At 44.6% G+C, this 22,841-nt stretch overlaps 1 protein-coding gene across 2 annotated transcripts in view; it reads right to left on the bottom strand.

Annotated features, from left to right (window-relative positions):
• The window catches only part of MYO9A (myosin IXA), a 121,198-nt gene extending 99,031 nt beyond the window's left edge, over positions 1–22,167 (bottom strand). For both annotated transcript variants that reach the window (XM_088538243.1, XM_088538244.1), the window contains exon 1: positions 21,244–22,167. In XM_088538243.1, coding sequence (XP_088394369.1) covers positions 21,244–22,086 — 843 coding nt within the window. In that variant the 5' untranslated portion in view covers positions 22,087–22,167. The remainder of the gene's footprint in view (positions 1–21,243) is intronic.
• Between the last annotated feature and the right edge of the window lie 674 nt (positions 22,168–22,841).

The following is a 22,841-nucleotide window of genomic DNA, read 5'->3' as shown; positions in this document are numbered from 1 at the left end:
TCCATCCCTCCTCCTCCCCTCCCAGGAACATCAATCCCCTCTTTGTGGCTTATTCCTATAGGTGAACATCCAAGCCCTGAAGTCTCCTGGTCATTTACAGCCCACCCTGTCCACTCCTCCTGGAGTGATGCTTTACAGTCCATCTCCAGCAAAGTCAGGCCTAACCACTAGCCACCTGCTGCCAACTCGTGCATCTCTTCTCTTCAGCCTACCTGCTTGGCCCCCTGTCCTACCTGGCCTCCAGGGCCTCCTCCTTCCAAACCCCATGGCCCTGTATATGCATATTCCTTATATATCAGTCAACTTTAAAGCAATTGCTTTTCCTCCTGAAGCCCAGCTCCATGAGCCAGGAAGGGTAGGATCTTGGTAGAAGAGGTGGTTTAGCCCCATCCTTAGGCTCCAGGCTTCAGGTGTTACCAGGAATGGAAGAACTTCCAAGAGGAACATGAAGAAGCAAGAGATGAACAGGCATTGACAAAAGCCTGGATGAATTCTCCTGGGGTTTCCTATGACCTCCTTAAACATATTTCAGGCACCCTTTCCTCACAAGTACCACATTAAAATGCACAAGTGCTGTTTTAAACAACTGCAAAGGATTTACCTAGTCTCCTCTTAATGGCTCAGCACACGGAGATGCAGCACTAAACTTCCAAGCAGAATATGTTTACGTTCAACATGAGCTAGCACAGTGCCTTAGGTTTTCCAAACACCAATAATCTCAGAAGAGTAATTCTGTACTTGCAGTTTACCATATGTTAAAATATTTAATAATATTAATTACTACAAGCAGTTCCTTGCAGCAGGACTGAGCACAACTACGTGATGCCGTTTGCTTGAGTACAGATGACTCAGCAACAATCATGAACTTCTTCAGACCAGATGGAAAACAACCCTACTTCAATCCCCCTTTCATATTACTAAAGAATTTGAGCCACCAAAAACATCAGGAGCGCTTTAAGGTTCAGAGATGAAGGTAGAAGAGGGGAGGAAAACATATTTCCATTTTCTCCACCCCTGAGGAAGGAGGAACCTCATCCTCTACCCCACAGGTGGAAATAGGTCTTCAAATCTCTTCTGTGCTTCTTGAGCTCTCCATCTGGGAGCAGCTAGAGTGGATAAAGGGCAACATTTTATTGAGGATAAGAGTGGGAAATTGAGGGAATGCCTCATTTTTTTAAAAAATAATGAATGAGCTTACTTGACTTTCTCTAGATGAGCATGCCAGGCCAGTATATTTTATAACCCCAAAGCCTACGGAAACCATAACATATAACACCAGTCTTTTGTAAGTTTTCCTTACTCTTTATGTAAATGCAAAAGCGCTTTGAATCATGCCTTGTTAAAATTTAAACCAACTCTATGGCAAAGGCATACCGATAAAGAGCCAACAAGTAGCTAAAGGAATATCTGATGTTTAACTTGAGACAACTTAACACATTTTTGTTTGTTTTATTCACTGTGTTTCTTGCACAGAGCTATTAGGCTATAAAAGAGGCTCTTTACTCCCATTTATGCTTGTCTAATCTACACGGACTTGAACAGTACACCATGTCCTTCCAAAGCCAATCATGATAGCGCATAATGGAAATGGCTCGGCCTCGGAAAACACAAAAATGAATCATAACTATTTCACTAAAAGAAATCACATTCTGTTCATATTAGTTCATTTTACTAGCTCATTGATTCAAAGCTGCAAGCGCTCAACGGAAAAACGCCATAACAGCATTCCTGAAATTCTTAGGGAGACCAAAGCTTTTACTGGCCAGGGCTCAACATTTGGAAGGAAACAAATTCAATACCCTCCTCTGTCTGAGCAACGCGGCCCTCTGAGCTGGTCGCTGATGATTCAACAGCTTGGAGCAGGGTGAATGCAGAGACAGCAGCAGCCCCATTCCCGTGGCCTCCCACGGCACTTCGGCACGCAGGGACGGCTCTTGTGGAAGAGGCTGCGAGCTAAATGCCTTTAGGGTGAGCTAATTCAAAAGGCACATCAATACTGGCAGCAATGAATGCTCAAACAAATCAATGTTTTCCAAAAATCACAAGACTTTCTAGAATTAAAAGTCATGTTGAAATGGATTGACTTCTAAGCTGATCATCGAGTCCTTCAAACCTGCATTCTCGAGCAGGACCATCATAATGTACTTTCTGGGGGTCAGAGAGTCAAATCCATCAAGGAAATGGATACATTCAATATTCATGATTTTTTCTCCTCTTTCCTTATCACATTGACATCCATTTCACCCTACCAAGGCCCCAGCCTAGGGAACCACCGTACTGATTTAGCCTCATGTAGCACTAGCACTCGGCGAGTCCACATGCCCAGCGGTGACACCTTCCGCAGCGCAAAGCACCAGGGGAAAGGCACGTACCTTCACCCAGGCTTCTAGGCTCCCCAGCAGAACTTTTCTCAAATAAACCTCTCCAATCTGTATTTGCAGCTATAGTCTTTGAGGGGGAAAGCAACAGATGCATCATATATTCCACTGAGATATTTTAGTGGACACTGAAGGTCCTGGGCAAGGCAAAAAGATTTAGTTGTTCTTATATATGTGACAGACAAGAAATAGCTTAATTTTGGATGAAAAGCTATGGAATCGATCCAACCAGATGCCCAAACAGTCCAAGCCCTAGCATGTTAGGAAAAGCAAGGAAGAGGGAGGAAGATGATGTAAGTCTATGGCCAACACATGGCTCCAGAAAAGGCCAAGGCCTGAATGAGATGGCAAGGAGACAACAGAGTAATGCTGGCAGCATTTGTTTCAAAGAGCTACTGAATTCACGTCCATAAAACCTAATTAAATGCACTAACAGAACAAAGACTTCGTCTATTATTAGCGATTCTTTAATACTGAGCGTGCTGACCTGCAACAACGGCTGTCAAGCACAACTAGACAAGGTCATTGCCATATAACACAATTCAATTAACAGCACACAAACACCTTTACAGAATAAATACCCAACCATAACACCCATTTTCTGCTTAGGAACACCCATCCCATGAAATTTTCAACTACACAGCACACATATTGAGCATATAAGTCAAGCGTGCCCCAGCATGCGTTAGCCATGGAGCTTCGGCTAGTGCATTCCTGCATACACGGCCACGAAGAGAAGCATTTTATCATTTGATATCAGACGTCTCTGATGCACTTAAGAGCTCCTTTATGCATCTTGCAACATAAATAGTTGCATGGTAAACATAACTTTTTTGCTGGTTTTTGTTCTACCTGCAAGGAATTGGGTCTTAGAGGACCCTCTTTATCTTGCTAGGAACTTACTTTTTAAACAAAATTATATTGGATTATGACCAAAACACTCACCATTTAGACTACTTTAAGTCAGAGCCTTCCTGATCTCTACTATTGCTGCTGCTCAGGAAATGCTATTTTTAAAGCAGCTGGAGCGGTTTGGTTTCACCGAGCGATTTAAAAAAAAAAAAAAAAAAAAAAAAGTCTTATGACCTCAGCTCATGTGTGGACATTGAAAAGAACATATATTTTTATCACAAGCCTAATTTTTGTTTCTTTTCCTTAGCCTAAATCTAACATCTCCATTCATCAAACTCAGCATAGCAAAGTTGCTGGGCAGCCAGGGGAGAAGCAGGATTTGGCAGGGCCTCGTCTAGTCGGTGATTTCTGAGCTAAAGAGCTTAAACATGCAAAGTAAAAGAGTTTTTCTTTTAATCTCGCCACCTCTTCGCCCGGGCCAAGGAATAGCACTGGAGAACACCGTAGAGCAACGAAATACAAGCTCCAGTGCTGACACCTACCTCGCTCACCACTTCTCTCCTGTGTGGTTAGATGCTTCATGGGGCCTCATGAAACCTTCTCTGCTTCGATGGTAGCAAACACAAACCACAAAGTATTTATCACACATGCGCGGCAATGCTTCAGCAAGGAGTTCTCACCGAGACGGCAACTGCAAGTATTTTTATCTTTTATATTGCAAACTGGTGATATTTTCTCTCAAATATTTTAGAAAAAAAAATCCTAGCTGAGGAAAACAGGAGAAAATTGTACAGCGAACATGAGTCTTAAGTACCCAAAAGGTGTTTGGAATGAGGCCTCTCACTTGCACATCTCACTGCAACCTGCACTTCTGTGTCTATATATCCATGGAAGTTGCATGTAATTTTTGTGACTTTTATATGTATTTGCATATAAAGAAAAATACTCTTATATGTATATAAATATCCAAGTCTCACATACTTATAAGAGACTAAGTACAACTTAAGTTGTATATAAATTTAAGGGATCTCCCCCTCCATTTAGCGAACACCCTTTGTGGCAGCTTTGTTTGATAAAATCCACAGCGCACATAAGGATGCCTGAAATAAAATTTCTCTTACATTGCATAGTTATATCTGCAAAGCTCTCAACACTGCTGTGCTACAGTATAAGATCAGGCTACATCTGTGTTTTCTTTCTTCGCAATGCAACGAAACAGCCCAGCAAGTCCCATCTTGGCCACGACGATGAGGAGAGAGTTCAAGCACATGGCGTATAGGGAGATGGGGCCTCAGCACAGGGCGTAGGGAAGAACTTGGTCTGTTCAGCCTTACAAATCAACACATTTGATCATCTTGCTGTCACATGGGAGCCCAACTCAACTCAGTGCAACTCAAATTACCACAGACACAGCAGGATTTCACATATCTTCATCGTGGCGGCAGGCTGATACTAGAACAAGGCCCGACACGGTTGTGCGGTTTCCATTCTTGGAGATGCTCAAAACACAGCTGGAAAATGCCCTGAGCCCCCTGGACCTGATTGGAGCCCAGGGGACTAGGTGACCTTGGGAGGTCCCTGACAGCCCACATTATTCTATGGCTCCTGAGAATGCAGCCATCTTACTCCATACATAGAGAACAAGGTAACAGGAGTCGTGTGTCACCACATTGCCTGGAAGAAAACCAGTAATTCTACAGTAGTCTTCGTGTCAGCTTTGACAGAAAATCAACACCAATTAGGAACGCCAAGAGAGATGAAGGTGGGACGGTGACCAAAAGAAACAATCCTGTGATCCTCTCCCTATTTCTCCCCACTCCTCGTTTTCCATTCCCTGACATCAGAGAATCTACAAACACACGCTGGATAGTCCACCCTTCATACATGCGCACCATCCAAAATGAACCCCATTAGTTATTAAATTAATTACTGCTCATTAAATTAACGCTCCTAATTTAAAACACATCAAATACTTCAAGAGTATTTCAGAATAACAGCCCAAAGAGAACAGCTATTGAACGACAGCCAAGTAAGCTTCATCCTCTCAATACTCATACTTTATGCAACTTTACACATAAAACATTACTTTTTCTTCTTGGAAAGGAAGAATTGAACAAACACATCTTTTACAGCAATTCGGTTCAAAATATGGGGTCAGTTATGACTGCTTTCCTTTATACACATGCATAGAATCATAAAATCACAGAATGGTTAAGGTTGGAAGGGACCTCTAGAGGTCATCTAGTCCAACCCCCTGCACACGCAGGGTCACCTAGAGCACGTGGCACAGGACTGCGTCCAAGCGGGTTTGAAGATCTCCAGAGAAGGAGACTCCACAACCTCTCTGGGCAGCCTGTTCCAGTGCTCCGTCACCCTCACTGTCAAGGAATTTTTCCTGTCAGCACAGGATAGAGCGCATAATTCAGACTCACTAATTTCAGCAGGAGAAAAACTACCTTTAATATCAAGACATTGAACTGGAGAAGTTTTGGGTGTCAATTTTCAGCTGATTAACTGAAAAAAGACGTCCTCATGCACGTTAGATAAGGATGTAAAGATGCAAACGCATGATGTTGGCCAACACCAGTTTAGGTGGAAACCTTTCAATGCCCATTTAGCTTCCTACGGAGAGAAGCACCTCTCAAGAGGACTTTTGGTTGCTCAATCTTACTACTAGGGTCTCTGCAACCCAGTGGATGTTGAGGCTCCTCAACCTTCCTATTTTCACAATGTGGTAAAATTTTGCTATTTTGGTGGCTGATAGAGGCAGCAAGTGTCTGATGGGTCCCTGCTCTGACCCCAGTGACTGAGAAAAATGTCCTTACTCAGAACTTTATCCGACTTTTTGAGAACCACCACTGTATTAACTATCACAGGAGAAGGATATGTTGGAGACCAGGTCTACGCCACAGACAGCAGACATCCTTGGCAAGCTATTTATTAAATTATTTTAAAATATTTTTCAGACTATTTTAGTATTTTCACTTAAATAATTTCCAATACTTTAAAAAATAGTGCCATTATGCCAATTTATCTATAGAGGATCCTTCCTACAGCTTTCCCAGAGCTTGTCACCATACGTAGCACCCCAAAGCTGAGCTAGGCAGGAGGAGAAGTGGTCCCCAGTGCCCCATCAACCCCCCGGGGTGATTCTGCATATTTTCCATGCTTTTTCCCCTCCAAGGGAAGTGCGTGTAACTGAATAAAAACAAAAACATGTTAGCAGCAACCAAGACATCCCGCTGCCATGTGAAACCCCAACTTGGCCACTGTGCACGTTATCCTTCCTTTTAGACCACAGCAACTTTTTTTTTTCCTAGTTGCAGACATAAATAATACAACCTCCCCCTCACTAAAAAAAAATATGAATGTTGTCAGAGCCTTGTCATTAAGACAAGATGATTTAAAAAAAAAAAAACACATTCACATTCTGCAACATAAAATAACATTGCACAGGGAAGGAGGAGGTTAAACGCCAGCATGCAAGTGCCCAGCTTTTCCCTGCTCTTTTGAATGGATTATGTAAATAATCCACAGCTCCTCTTGGTCAAATTCCAAAACTTTGGGTGCCAAGAGCTGCTCCGTGTGTGCAAACGGCCTCCGTCCGCTGCAGCTCCTTGCTTACATGACACACGCTCAGCCCAGCTGATGCCTTCTGCAAAGGGCTCGGAGCTGCCAGCAGCTTCCCTTTGCTAACCAGCGCACTGAAAAAACGCCCTTTTGGCACCCACCAAACTGCAAAATAGGAAGAAAGTGAATCTAGAAATGACTAAAGGTTTGCAACGGATACTGGAGCCTTTTTCCCTACGCAGCAATTAAAAAAACATTCCCATTTGTGACTGCAGTATTTGATAACACCAGGCAAAGCGATGCCCAGCGCTGATTCCTCTTCCCTAGCAAACCAGAAGTTTCAGGAATTAATCTAACAGTGCTTAATTTAATATAATAGTGCTTAATTCAGCAACCTCTTTAGTCTTGGTATGAAGGGCTTCACTCATTTTTGAAGCAGATGAGCTTTTTAAACCTTTTTTACTCCTTTAAAAGGATATAACCACCACTACAACACTGTGCACGTGGGCAGCCCTGCAATTAAACTGCCAGATCTTTAGGAAGAGACGAGGTTGGGATGTCCGCACGCGTGGCCGGGGAAGTTCCTGTGCTTTGCTGCAATGCCACAGCACGGCATGAGAAATACAGAAGCCACCTCAAGAAAACACCCGGGGATTTTTTTTTTCTCCCCTCCTTGGCTGATGAGAATTTGTTTTTCTGTGTAATTCCCTGCAAATATGCAGCACCCTTTCTAAAGATAGCTCTGCCAGAACACCCGTTCATGAAATCAGCTCTTTCTCTTAGAAAGAAAAAAAAAAAAAAGCAGTGGCAGCGATTTCATCCGCAGGGTATAAATAATGAAGCAGCAATGAATAACAAGAGCTCCAGAGATCTGCAGCGTCATCCTCGGCGCACAGCAGCATCCCGCTAGCTGGAAGCATCTCGAGCTATCTGCAAAGAGGGACACCCACAGCATCTTTTCTGTGTGCCCTTGGGTGGCTTGTGTCATAGGGAATGTAACAACTGCATGTGATGATTTTTAACGTCTTTTTTGTCTAGTTGCCATCGTGCTGTTCGCTGGACCCTCTGTGAGTACACGCTGTTGTGCAGATGTTTGTGGATGTGCTCGCTGGGGCAAACGAACGGCGTACGACTCACCTTGCAGAAAAGAACAGCTCTACCTAGGGCAACGTTCCTGCTTTCCACTTTTCCAGAATCACTAGGGTGTGTTTAGGCGTTTTAGTAATTTTTCAGTTACTCACTTGTTATATCACCATGCAATGAAATGTATCACGTATTACCCATATCCAAAACCCTTTCCTCCATAAAACAGAGCTGGAGCGTTACTGACGTCGGGTTTGCGCCATGCAAATTTGCTGGATTTGCCATGAAAAGCCTGGGGAAGCGCGCTGCGACTGCCCACTCGCACCTTAGGCTTTCAAGAGGGGGAAATAAAAGGCATTTGCTTATTGGCAAGTGAAACACCGCATTAAAAACAAAATTATGGGAAAACAGCACTTCTTTAATATGGCTGCCTGTAGTCCAAGAGGAAGAATGGAAAAGGAAGCTAAAATATGATTTAAAAAAAAAAAAAAAAAAAAAAGGAAAGGAAACAGAAAGAAGCCTTTCTTTGCACGAAGCAGCCGTACGGAGCCTTCCTCCTCACAGGGCGAGAACAGCGGCGCGATTGTGCGGCCGCCCGGCCCACGGCGGCATCTCGCGCACCCGAACGGCGGCCAAAGAGTCCCCGGACCCACGGCCACAGCGAGGAGCACCGGGGCCCTCGGCTTAAAAGCAAGGGAAAACTACAGGTAGAAATCAAGCATAAAATAAATGTAAGAAATTCAAGTATCAAGCTGAGCCTTCAACATCCTGTCCCTCAAAGGCAGGGGCACTAAGCTGCAGCAAGATTAACCAAGCGGAGCTAAAATTCAAGCAGACCTCACAATACAGACCCAGCCCCCCAAAATACAGCAGTCATTCCTGTTAATGGGAAGCTCCTGCATTTCTTTGGAAGGAACTTTCGTCGATTGCAGGTCCCCTTCCCAACTGACACCTCATTTTGAAAAAAACTGCTCTTTTTTTTTCAGTAGCTCATCACGAATGTGGAAGGGGGATCCTTTAAAAAGGCTCCTTCTCTCCATGACCTTCTCCTCTCCCTACAAGCTACCTGCAAAATTCCCATTCAGCAGCTGCAGTTAATAGGAAATATTTTATAATCTTCTTTGTAAGCGCTGCCTAAAGAAGCTTATGCAGCCACAGGGGAAAATAATAAATTAAAAATAAATAAAACGTGGCGGGGAGGAAGGGAAGAAATAACTGATGTAATGATCTGCAAGAGCAATACGGCCTAAATGGAAATAAATAAATAAATAAATTACTAAGTGTTCCCCGACTGCCCAGCGGAGCGGGTCGATACTGCTTGCAGCGAGGAGCGGCGGTTTCCTGCTGGGGCTCGGGATGAGCCCCACGATCCATAAATCCCTATTTGGAAACTCTGTGCTGGGGGAGCTGCAATAGCAACTCGACATCTTTTTTATTTTTACTTTTTTTCTTTAAATGACTATGATTTCTGTCCATTTTATTGAAATTATTTGGCTCACCCAGAGCAGATGAAAACCAGATGTCACACGGAGGGAAGGGGGACACGAGCCAGAAAGTCAAACCGAGACAGCAACGAGCCGGTCACACCCACTCATTACCCATATATTTCCCTTATGCCATAAGGCTATTTATATTGCATCTCTATTATTATAAACATTATAATTGCACTGCAATTCGAGAGACCGCAGGTCTTTGCCGCCGTGGACACAGAAAGTAAAAAGCGGCAAGTTAAAAGGCTTCGGCAAAGTTTCCTCATGCACTTGGGAAGCTTCCCGCTCCGTCCCGCAGCGTTAATGCTGATATTAGGGCACATAATCTCCTGTGAAGCAGCCCAAGCCCGGGATTAAGCCAGGTTTACTAGCTCTGGGATATCCGTTTGCTACATTTAGAAGGTTAAAAAAGACTCATCATTTGTGTACCTGCACTGTTTAGGAAATATCACTGCCTAAATTACTGGGTACATTCAACGTGTATCTTCATTTACACGATTCACAGCTCAAAGGCAAAAGCAGTACTGAGAGGGAGGCAGGATGCAAAAATAGGCGACTCTTTCTGCAAAATTAAGCAGAGCAACTGGGGGAAAAAGAGCGCTGTTACACCGGGTTCAGTGTGCGAAGATCCCTGCCCAACACCCGCGCGATAACCAACACGCCTGTTCGCTAACACACGCGATACTTAAAACATCAGGCAAACACTGGTAGACAAGTACTACCCAAAACAGCTCGAGTTCCCCTCGCAGACGGCTGCGCTTTTGCCCAGCACAACGGTTTGCTCTATCCTACACATTCCTCTGAAGCTTGAGGATCGACTCCAAACGATGCTTTTTCGGCTAGCCCGACGCCAAACCACAGCGCAGGGGCCTCAGCTCAGCGTGATCCCGCTTGATTAAGCGTTTTGGCTGCCAGCACGACACCTGCGGCATCAGCTTTTCTGCTCCAGCATCTCCCAGGACTCACAAAACCCTATCACGGGCCAATTTTTTTTTTTTTTTTTTTTTTTTTTTAGGAGGAGGTATAATATTTATTTATTTACTTACTCATCCCAATTTCTCCCAGAAAGCAAAGCCTTTTGCAACCCTTGGGCAATGCACATGCAGAAGGGCAATGCCTGAGGTGCCAGGTTAAACCTTCCCTATTTTTTGCTGCGTATTGCTGATGCTGCAGTTAACGTATTACAGCCGAGAGGCGTTTTGCATTTATTTCCCCACATCCGAGGCATTTTGCATTTTTTCCCCCACTACCGAAGACCAACGGCACGCGGCAAGGGGACGCGAGCAAGACCGCTGGGATAAAAAGCGCAACGAAACGTAAAAAACGGCACGTTGCATTTGGCAGCCTCTCGGTATTAGATCACCGCGAATCCCAGCTTAAGCCCCTTAATAAAGTTCAAACATGAATTTCCTGACTAAGGTAAAAAGCCTGGCTAAAATTTATGAGCTGCTGGCAAGTTTAGCTCCATCCCAGAGGCCTCCAAATACCGAGAAAACTCTGGCCCACAAAAGCAGAGTTCACTCGGATAATTTTAATACGTTCCTCAAGCATCACTCTAACAGAGTCTGAACAAGGCTGCAAACTCACTGGCACAAAAAAAGCTAAAATAAAGTCAAAATGGGTTTGAGGAATCCAAAAGGCAACAAGAGGCAACACAGCCACTCTATGGAGCCTCAGATCATCTACCAACTGCAACGACAGCAGAGCTGGCTGCAGTAGGTGGTTGAAACCCCACTGCAGTGAGGCATTTGCAGGATATACTCTCGCTTTTCTGTTTCTGCAAGTGATGCACTTAAGTGCCTGATTTTTTGGTTTAATTTTTTTTTTTTAAATATGGGGCATAAGAGTCATTCCTTGACCCAATTCTTCGCAACCTCCAACCCATGCAACCCACTCCACCCACCACGTGGCCACTGTGGATCTCTCCTTTGAGAAAGGGCTCACAAGAAGCCTCATTGTATGGGGCCTTGAAGTATAAGAGCTCATTCTGGAGCTGCACTTCTCCGTCGGGTAAAAAGCATTCCTGTTTGAGGCAAGCATTCGCAGCGCCCGGGGAATTTGGGAGGGAAATCTTGCAGCGTACGCAAAAGTGCCGGGCGGGAGAGTTGTCCATCAGGCTCCAACGCTTGGCGAGAGCAAGCTGACACGTTCCAGAAGGGATTTTTTCTCTTAAATCTGAAGAAAACACACACACACACACAAACACTCTATCACCACTTGCCCCAGTCAATCCAGACGTGCACGAAGTGTTGAAGTTATCTGCTGCTCTTCACGGAACATCTGGCAGTGACAGCAACAGATGTTGGTCCTTTCCACTGACGTTTTCATCTGTATTTTGGAAACCAAAAAAAAAGGGAATTTTCTACATGCCAAGACAGTCTTCTGGAGCTGCAAGATCTCCTTGCTAAAAAAGACAGCGCTGCAGCATATAAATTCAGAGTTTCAGCATGAATTTTGGGAGTCCAAAGAAGAGCCCCATGGGACCCCTCACACTCACATTCATCGTATCCACCACTCAATGCATGGCACTTAATCCATTCTGAATTACAAGAAAGCTACGGCAAGAGACACATGGTTTATTTTAACGGCTTGGTTTTGACCAATTTGGGAGGAATTTCACCTAAGCCGCAGAAGACAGCATGGACATTGCTGGAATATTCCATTATTTTGGAGATGAGAGCACGCGAGGCGTCGAGTCCCATCCTAGGACGGGCCGAAGGGCACTACCAGCTTCTGGCAGGAGGTGCTCTGAAGCAGTGAGACTTTGTCTCTCCTCCTTGAAGGCTGATCCAGGAGTCCTCGGGGTTGAGGCTTAAAAGCCTTCTTGGAGTTCCCAGCCTAAACGCTTCTTCTGCCTCAAATTTTCCAGGCAGGAGCACTTCGGATGCCTCGGCAGCACCCAGAGAGATCAGATCTGCTGCATTTCCTTCATCCAAAATCCAGCTCTTTTCAGAGACAGAAACGAAGCCAGTTGTGCCTAGCCTACATTTGGTCCATGTAGGCGATGGTTTGCCTCATTTCCCATTTCTTCCTCGTTTTCGGTTCTGCTTTGCTTTGAAAAGTGACCTAACCTTGAATACAACTGAGCTCAGATGAGCTGGTCTGCGAGACACCTTCTCCCACCCCAGCCCTGGATGCGGACACTCTTCTTTGGCCCCACGGCACCATCCCTGGCCTGACGGTCCAAATCGCTGCTCCCAGAGCGGCCCTTCCCTCAAACTGTTTTTGCATTTCTGGGACAGTTCTCGATTCAAAATTGCACGTTTATCTCAGATGTGATTGTTTCTATTAACAGACTCGCGTTAAGACATCTCCTCATCGCAAGCAGATCTCCTGATTAAACGACACGTGTAAGGGAGCCTATTTTGGCAGAACCTTCACATCTTTGATCCCTACCACAAACTCACCACGTAGGAATCCCACTTCTTTATTCTTTGCCCCTTCTAAAAACACCCAAAGACTACACAGGCTGGTAATATATATGTGTGCACATGTATGTATGTGTATACACACATATATATATATGTATATATATTAAAAAAAAAAAAGCAGTCATTAGCACAAATAGCCCTTTTGAGACGCCCTTCGAAACCTCACCTCTCTGAAAGTCAATGTTTCCATGCAACTCTAACAGCATAACCAAATGTCCAGGTCAAAATTAAGTTAATCATTTTGCTAACTGTCAAAGTATTAAATATATCTAATAACGCTTAAAATTGCAAATAATCTCACTGCAGGTTTCTGTCTCCTGGCAGTCCCAAAGGATTATCTAGTTTTCCAATACCTTTGGTTACAAAACCAACCAACCCAATTTGCTTTCATGCACATAAATAACCCCTTTCCATAGCTGCTAGCCATGCCATGCTAAGTTCTGAAGATGCTTTAGGTTCTCAACCAATCCTGCAGCTCTATTCCTCATTTCTGCCTTGCACTTCACAGTGGTGACAGGGTCAGGACTCCTCCAAACTGAAACGCCTCCTCGGGAAAGCGCCGAGCCCCGTGACGGGGCGGATTAAACCCCTCGCCTCGCGCCCAGAGGGGTTCTCGGAGGCTGACAAGCACCCGCGGAGGCGGATGCCGTTAGGTAACGTAGACACTGCTCATTTTATCAGCTGCCGAGTCGTCATACCAAAAGCTTTAGCTTTCATCTAGCTGCAAGATCCGTTTTTAGTAAATCGCTGCAAGTTTTAAAGTAGAGAACACTCCCGGGCTGAGCAGCGGGACGCAAAGCCCGCCCCGCTTGAGCCCCGAGCGAACGTGGTGCAGGGCCGGCGCTGCCGGCTTCATGTAGCCCAAGGGACTGAGGCAGAGCCCGGGCAGGTCTATCCAACAGAGGGATCGCCTCCCATTCCAGAAGCCACTGAGCCAGGGAACACTGTGGGATGGTGGCTATCAGCCGTGGCCAGTTCTGCATCATGAAGCTTTAAGGGGACGTCAAGCAGGACAGTGAGGAGGAGCTTCTTGACCTTGCTTACTGCTCATCTTGACAGATGGGGCATCATCCAGATGTTACCATCAAACAAGTTGCAACACCACTCTCAAGAGAAGACTCTGCTTGCTCAGCAAAGTAACAGTCTTAAAATTCAGCTTTCACAAAATTCTCATCCTTTCATCTCATTTACCTTCTCTATCCTCATATGAGTCCAAAGCTCCAACCACAGGGACAAACCCGAGCGCTCAGCTGCCTTGTACTACGTGCATCCTTCACCAACCTCAGCTGAGTGAATAACAGCAAGACGCAACTGGCTGCTCCGATTAAGGCAAGTCCTTCCCACAAGCGTAGGAAACACCATTGCCATTTGCCTGCATGAGACATAGGAAAAGATTTGGGCAACGTAGCTGCTGGGTAGGATTGTCCCATCACACAGTGTCATCTACTCAACAGAGCTTGGCTCTTGGCAATAGAAGATGGCCTTGGGTCATCTTCTAGACAATACTTAATCTTAGAGTCAGAATAAACTGATGGTTATTCCATAGCAGTTGCCTACATTTACCTGCCCCTGCTTTGCTCTTCTGCTTGACTCTATTGATTACTGCCAGATTTGCTCCAAACTCTCTTGGTTTTACAGATCTTCCATGACAAAACCCTGAACAACACTCAGCATACACACAGATGCTCGTGCCCTGTGTTGGTTCCTCACAGGCATTTATGGATCCATCCACTTCCTGCAAGAAGTGGAAAGCAGGAATGAGGCATGAAGATGACGTGGGGATGCTGAGACCCAGGGTTGGATCAGAGCTGGTCACTTCAATGCTTTCGAAATCATGAGAGGGACAAGATTTTGACTCTTGGGTGCCAAAACGAAATGCAAAAGGTGGGGTCTGGAAATTCAAACCTGCACTAAAACCCAGCACACTGTAATAATGCATTCAAAGCTCCATGCGATGCAGAGAACCCTGAGGGGGAATTTGGATACAGGCTCAGGTAGAGGCTCTCCACCACAAATAACCCAAAAGGCCTCAGTAAATGGTCTTTAAAAAACAAATCTGTAGTTGACTGCGAGAAGAAAGGGAGGAAAAAGGGAAAAAAAATCCCTGATAGAGGATATTTTGCATTCATGCAGCTCCTTTCAATCCATGTCAACTGCAAACAGACAGATTAAGAAGCCTGCAATTTGCCATTGCAATTAAGGACTCGCAGCAGCCTTCCTTCCATTGCCTGGCAAATACAACGTTATCACCACACTGTTTGATGAACGTATCGAGGGGAGATGAGAGAAAAGCTTTCCCCAAAAGAGGTCCATCCTTCCAGCCTTGTAAACTGGGTTTCAAAATTAAGCGTGATAAAATGCTTGCTGCGGATGTGCAGTAATGGGAAAAAAGAAAATGCTAAGACAGCAACTGATAGGATGAATCCAAACAGTGGAAAAAGGCACTAAAACAACAAGATTGAATCATTTTGCCCCAGGAAAAAAAAAAAAAAGAAAAAAAAGAAACACACACCACACACACACAGAGGGTCAGCACGCTATTTGATACGGAGTCGCAAAGCAACGGGAGGTAAAATATCACAAGCTAAAGAGCTGCAGCGTGTTGAAAAAAAGCATTTACTGCATGAGCATGAATGTATGACTCCTTTGTGCGGCTCCTGCTGTCGGAGGCCTGCACAAATTCCTCCCACATTAGACACTGCCCGTATAATCGCGGCGCGTTGTTCCCTCACTAACCGTTCCCTGTGCCGGGAGGAAAAACACCGACCGCTACAATCCCGGCTGCCGGGACTCGGCCCCAGAAATGGGCGAGGATGAGGCTGATAACACTATTTGAGGCCAAAAATGATCAAAACGGGCTAGGAGTAGAACACAGATTCCTCTTCTCGCTCCTTCATATAAATCCTTGCAAAAATCTCTATAACCACAGGGCGCAGTCTGATGACTTTTAATCTGTGGATTGAAAAACGAGCTCCGTGAACTGCATTAGATAAGCTAATTGAAAGAAAATGACGCATATTTTGATGAAATTGGGTCAACCACCTCTCCAAGCTTAACTCCCACTAATCATGGACGTAGGATAAAACACGACTCCGTGAATGCGCTGCATTTGCAATGCTCTTCCTTTAAAGGAAAAGGGCATTTTTGAAAACACTGTAAAATTTGCCCTAAGACAAGAGCATCGCTTTATCCCACAACCTTCTTATGCAGCTAAACTCTTAGAATTGTTCCATAACTTCCAAGCACAACTGAATTAAGGACTAGCGTTCTAAAATTACTTCAGAAATGAAGCAGCAATCGTTCTGGTGCTATTCCTAATATTACTAAGCAAATCCCTGTTGGATTTGCTGGATCCCCACTGGATCCAAAGGCTGTTGCTCTTCAAAAGCAACTCAAACAATTTTGGGGGGCATGGATGATGCAAAGGCACGTCAGCTGTGAATGACAGCAACAGCCTCCATTGGCAAAGAGCAAAGTGATGGAGCCTTTATTCCCCAAAAGACTTTGGCTCATTCTTTTTTAATGGAATTGAGAAATCCCTCCATGGGGATGTGCTGAGACGTGGGCAAACAGCTGCCAGGGAAACACATCCAGTGTTTTGTGGCTGCCTTCAATACTGGGAAGATCTAGGTGAGAAAACCCTTCCATCCAGTTGCATCCAAAGCCTCTTGGGGAGGCATTTTCACCTTTTGGAACCCAGTGTTCTAAAACAAAACCAATTAGGACATTCTTGCTTTAGGTTTTGAAGGGTCACATTGTTCAAAAAGGCAGGTAAGTTCCAGTGAATGAAAAACACTCCAACGCGCAGAGCTATGAAGCTAATAGCATCACTGAGGAGGCATCAGAACAGGCTGAAGGATCCGTAGGGATCTGAAGGCTTGTAGGGTGGGTACCAACCTCCCTAAAGTCCAGAGAGGACTTCAGAAGTAAATCTTTATCTTCTGCCTACAGCCAATGCAAGGAAAAAAGAAATACCTCTTGCCTTTCTTTGTCTCCTGCGAGCCAGTGATGAGAACTGATGGCACCCACCAGCAGCAGGGTCCATCCCTAAGATGTTAAGGAAGTCTGTGTAATTCAGTTCTTGTTTCTCCGGAAAACATGAGCCAACAATAAGACTAGCAGAGACGAGAAATCCAAAAGAGTTATTTTCCAGCTGGCTGGGCCCTAAAATACCTTTTACGCATCTCCCAAGGGTTTACATGGGCAGGATTTGTCTCTAGCGGATCTTGAAAAATGAAAACATCGTGTGGCCATAGGGCAACACACCACCTCAATCAATGTCTGAACTTAAAAGTCTGCAGCAGAGAAGGGAGGACAGGAGATCCAGGCTTCCACACAGCAGTAGCACTTTGAAAGCCTTGCTTTAGTGTCTACAGTTCTTGAGAAGCACTGAGCTCTGAACCACCATACCCGAAAATCGTGACTTCCCCTTCTCGCCTTGCATGCCTCTGCATGCTTAGTTTAGTATTTCCCTCCAGCTGAAACAATTCCCATCTCCTTTATTTAGAGACAGGAGAGGTGTCTAAGGAGAGACAACATCATGTGCTTCGGTGCCCAAGGCCTACCTAAGGCTGTGCTGTCTGAGGGGACCTGCCAAAATCGGGCTTCACGGTGTACGCATTTCTCAAAAAAAACATCTGCAATTGAGCATTGAAGCTGATGAGCTTCAAATTCCGTCCTAGGCTGCAAAAGTTCAATAATTACAGCAACGAGAACAGCAAGATCACAGTGGAAGCGAGGAGAGGATGGTCAACACAACTGCAGACTTTCAGCCTCCCCTGCAAAAGAAATGTTATTGTTTTATTAAAAGAGACTCGGACTGTTCTGGTCAATTAGTTCTGACCTATTAAATTGGATTTTAACCTGGGAATCTTCAGTTAAGTGAATTGATCCCGTGAATCCCATCCACGCCGCCAAGCTGCAGGGCTGCTCCACCAAGGCACTCCTTCCTGAAGACTTTCAAACAAGGAGGACCAGGAATACTGCGTGGAAAAATCTCCGGAATCAAGCTTCTGGCCCCAAATTAAATACTGCAATGTAAGAGCTGCAGTGCTAAGAATTGAGATTTGAAGAGATTTAATATTTAAAGAACATTTCCTTGATGCTTTCTTATTAAATAGCTGGGTTGACATCTAAATGAAAAGCAAACAATCTCTATATATAGCAATTAAGCAGCAAAGTCATTTGCTCCAAGCCCCTGATGGAGCATCAGCTTGAACATAATTAAGTTTTCATCCAAAGTATGGTACAAAGTGTATCAGAAACTGAACTGAATTACACAGCAAGTACAGTATGTGTTAGCATGTGCAAATTTACCACCAATAGCTAAATAAAATAATTCAATTAGAGAAGATCAGCCTCAAAATCAAAGAGCCAAACTGGCAAACTCAGCTCTGCTTATATCATTTGAGAAAAAAAGCAGTCTTGTACAGGGAAAAATGCTTTGGACAATAGTGGGAGAACCATACAGGAAAAATACAGAGAAAATCATCTTTTTAAACCAATTTGGTCTTTTTCTTCAGTATAGAATTTAGGTAATACCATTTGTTACAAAATAAACAGTGAATCCCAGTTTTCTTATAATGCCATAACTATGCACGATTAAAAAGGATTTCTGTGAAGTCAATTGGATGCTACTGAATAGCATTAAAAGTTTTGTTGTGGTATGGAAATAACCATTCCCAAAGCACCAGTTTGGTCTTTTTTTTCCCCAAAAATAGGATTTAATGTACAAAGAGCTCTGTACACACTTGCAACTCAAGTCACTGCTGCATTTAGATGACCACAACCACAAGCTTTGAGAGCACTCTCCAAAAGTGCCATTTGGACGAGGGAGACGAATTTCATTTTAAGTAGACAGGAGGCAAACAAGGGGATCCCAGAAAGCCTCTGGAATGGAGAAGGAAAGGAGAGGGAAGAAAACAAAACAAAAATACATAAGTGTAATTTCCACTCTTACAGGAGGGAGTCTATTCCGAGTGCAAATGCAAGGAATTGCAGCAAGGTCAATCAGCAAACTAGTCTCAGGATAACGCCACTCGTTAGAGTTCGTTAGAGTCCAGCTGCCAAGACACAAGAATGCAAACTGCTGCTCCAAAAGCAGAGGAACTCGCGGACATGATTCCCTGAATCCAGCATGTGTCAGATGTTGGGTGTCCTTTTTCCCTTTTTTTTTGTTTTGTTTTGTAAAGACAGCTGCAGATCTAGTGAAAGGAGAACAGAAAGGTTTATTGCATCCTTTCCCCATGCCCAACTCCACCACAGAGAACCGACCAGAGGAAGAAGGAGCACAAATACAAATGGCAATTGCTGAGAGAGCTTTAGTAGAGCCTATTCGCACAGTTTCCCCAACAAGAGCAAAGCAGGTTGATCTAAAAAGCTCCATCCTGAAACAAGAGAGTAACAACTGCAAGTCCTGATAATCAGGAACTTTCTAATTGCACTGTACTAAAATTGCTTGCATTTTAACTCCCTGTTAAATGGTATGAAACAATGGGCAGCAGGTGACCAAGATCCAGCAACACTGCAGCTCATAGGGAACCTCTTCTTCTGATGTCTGGACACCATCTTGCCTGCCTGCAAGCAATGCAGAAAGGTGGGAAGCATGGTGAGATGTTGCATGAGCTTGAGCAGGTGCTTGGTGTCCAAACATGGAGCACAAGCTGAAATCGCATCAGGCAAATATCTTCTGGAACCTTCTGTATAACAGCACTGAATGCTTTACAAAAGATGCCAGGCCTACCTAGACATCATAAGCCTCGGTTTGTTCAGCTTTGTACAGAGATCTGCCTTCTCCTGTAGACTCACGGCCTACAAATTTTATTGTTCTATAGTGACCCAATTAAGTGTAGCATTCACTTGCAGAAATCCAAGCCTGGTTATTCCCCTTTCCCCCTGCAAAGGGCAGAGAATGAATCAAGATTGGTTTGACAACAGCAATGAGTTAAGCACACGCTCCTAGGGCCTGGTCCAATACTTCAATCTACTCCAGCAAGAAACATCTCCCCAGCCCTCTCCACACCAACAGAAGAAACACTGGGCAAAGTAAAGAACTGGGAACTTACTTGACTGTGTGCTTTGAAAACACTAACACAAGGGAGCTTCATGAAGAATGTCAAAAGATGACATTTCTCCTTTCTCCCGCTTCAGTTTGCTATGAATCTTTGCTTCTTTTCAGGACAAAACCAGTCCAAAATGACTTAGCCATTTGCTAATGTGAAAAGAGCAAATCTTGCAGGCTCTTCAAGATGAAGCTGGTCACGTCTCCCAAGTCGAGACGTCCACAAGCACAAAGCCTCAATGTTGGCCCTTCCTCAGCTCCCAGGCGTCTGCTGGTACTTTCAGCTGACCCAAACCCTCAGGCTCATTGAGGGAACAGATACAAACAAGACAGATACATTTGCACAGTTGCACCCTTTCGCAAGAAAAGGCCAAAGTGCCAAACCACAGCTAGAAACGAGAATAGTTTCCACTTGTGAGACTTTTGCTGTGCAGCCTGACTGCGGCACCCGTCACAAAACACGGTTCACGCAGGCGGATGCGAGTTCATTTAGAAGTGATGGGGGAAGCACAAGCTTTTCGGACAAGAGGGAGGAGTGTTTGCACAGCCAACAGCAGCTGGCCTTTCTTAGAAAGCCTCCTCTTTGTATCCCGGTTTCAAAGGGGAAATGTGTCACAGCTGAAGTCACATTTCCCAAATCGCCCAAGGAAGACGCATGCACAGCCGCATGCCGGAAGGCTCGAACGAGCAAAGCCCTGACAAAAAGCCCCTGACAAATCTAAGGAAAACAATTCCACAGAATTATGCAATGAACTTGAGAGCAAATTAAATAATACTTATATCCCTCATCGGAGTTTCTATCTTGGAAATTAATGCTCCAGTTCATCTAATCTCCCCAGCAAAAGTTCTCACAAGCAACCAATCACACAGGCTAAATCTCAAGTACATTAAAAAAGAAAAAAGAGGGTCAAAAAATAAACTATTGATTTATTAAAACTAGTTTTGAGCCATTTCCCATCTCAGCAATGCTGAGGGCGGAGAAAGTCTCCCAGAATACCACCACCTACATACCATGGGCAAGGAACTCAGCTTTCAGCAGATTTTGTAAAATGGACTTCTGTCAATTCAAGGAGGCTTTTCTCATACCTCTATGAATTTCTCAAACTGAAAATCACTGACATACACCAGCAGTAAAGAACACCTGACTGAAAATAAATGCATTAGTAACAGCCAAAAACCCATTTGCTGCACCAGCCAGTATTCTCAGGCAGAGAAGCAATCTCCTCTTATTGCTAATATCACTGCTACTTTATTATCAGCATTTACCGGATAACCTCAGATTAGTCTCATAACAAAACCATAACTACTTAGATTTCTGTTTTTTAAAAAACACTATATACATATATATAGCTTTCAAAGTACTATCATGTTCATCTTACCTCAAGCACTGGTCCAGCTCCAAGAATAATCTGTTCTACTCCGCTAGCAAATCCTTTCTGGCTGAGGGCAGTGAGGTGGTGAATCAGAAAGTTGGTGCTCTGGGTTTTTCCCGACCCGCTCTCGCCCGAGATCACGATGCACTGGTTCTTCCTCCGCTGCAGCATGGCGTGGTAGGCCACATCCGCCACAGCGTAAATGTGGGGCTCCAGCTTTCCCAGCTGATGGTTATCGTACATTTTAACATATTTGGGATTATAAATAGGTAGAAACTTAAACGGGTTAATAACTATGAGAATGCTGCCTACATAAGTGTAAATTTTCTCTTGCTTAAAGCGGTTTCTGAGGTTCTCCAGGAGCGTTTTCTCGTTCAAGTCCGGGAGGCTGCACAAGTCGTCATAGTCCTTCTGCGGGGGCTGGGGAAGGAAGCCCCGCTCCACCATCCTGCGGCGCTCCTCCGTCACCCGCAGCCACGACTGGAGGCTGCCGTAGTGGATAGAGCCGTCGAGGTTCTTCTCCCGCAGAAGGAAGCGATAGTCCTCGCCGCTGATGCGGTTCTCGAGGGCCATGCGAGGCCACAGCATCATGCGCTGGACCGGGCAGTCCGTAGGGTTGAGGATCCATTCCTCCCCGCCAAACTCTTTCACTTCTGCGAGGACGTAACATTTTGTCTTCTCTAGCTGGAGTTTGTTGATGAGCGACTCGATCACCTCGGCCGCCGTTGAGGTTTTCCTGGCGGTGATGGGGCAATAGATGGTCCCTTCAGCAATACTCCCAGGGTAGATGTGCAGCGTGTACTCGCTCTCCTCAAAGCGTCGTCTGCCTCCAACATCATTTACACTCATATTGGATCCTTTCCCATCAGTGCCCGTGCTGCATAGGCAGGAGAGTCAGGTCATCATGTTATCAACACTAAAGAGAGAAAAAATAAATATAGGTTAGGCCTTTATCTTGTTGGGAATCTCTGAAAAGACGGATGCACACAGTGGAAAGCAATACAGAGGAGCAGCCTAAACATCACCATGCAACACCTGAAGACAGTGACTCATCGTTCCAAGCTGACAGTTGAGAGCAGAGCGTAAATATACAAATGTCATCAGGAAAAACACACTCGGAAAATCCTTAGCGTGCAAACACTAATGGCTTCAGGCCCAGCTCTTCATGGACATAATTACTTACAAGACCTCAAGCTTTCACTAGTTTTCCCCTTGCATCTCAGGCATCCCAAATACAGTGAATTCCTCGCTGGTTTGGGATTGCAGGGATTGCATAAAATATGCAGGAAGAAGAGTCTCTTGCGGACAGCAAACCAGATTAGCACACTGATGCAACCACAGCATTCTTCCCATATCAAAAGGTAGTCTCTAAGGCCAATTAAAATTACCAAATAACTTATTTGGGAGTTACTCATGCTTAGATTCTCACATAAACTCCCTTCAGGCAAATTCAGGGCAAGTATCATTCAATTTATGTCTTCGAGGACCAACCCTCGATTTTCCAAAGATGAATTTACACATGCACATAAATTATTTTACAGATTGTGCAAGACTACACTAAACATTTAAAAGGTTTAAACAGTTTTCTAAAATGCAAAAGTGGA

This window comes from Tinamus guttatus, unplaced genomic scaffold (assembly GCF_059628265.1).
Source record: "Tinamus guttatus ecotype Peru unplaced genomic scaffold, ASM5962826v1 Tinamus_guttatus_pri_ptg000942l, whole genome shotgun sequence".
Classification (NCBI taxonomy): domain Eukaryota; kingdom Metazoa; phylum Chordata; class Aves; order Tinamiformes; family Tinamidae; genus Tinamus; species Tinamus guttatus.
The sequence above is the reverse complement of the archived record's forward strand: the minus strand, read 5'-3'. Positions and strand labels throughout refer to the sequence as shown.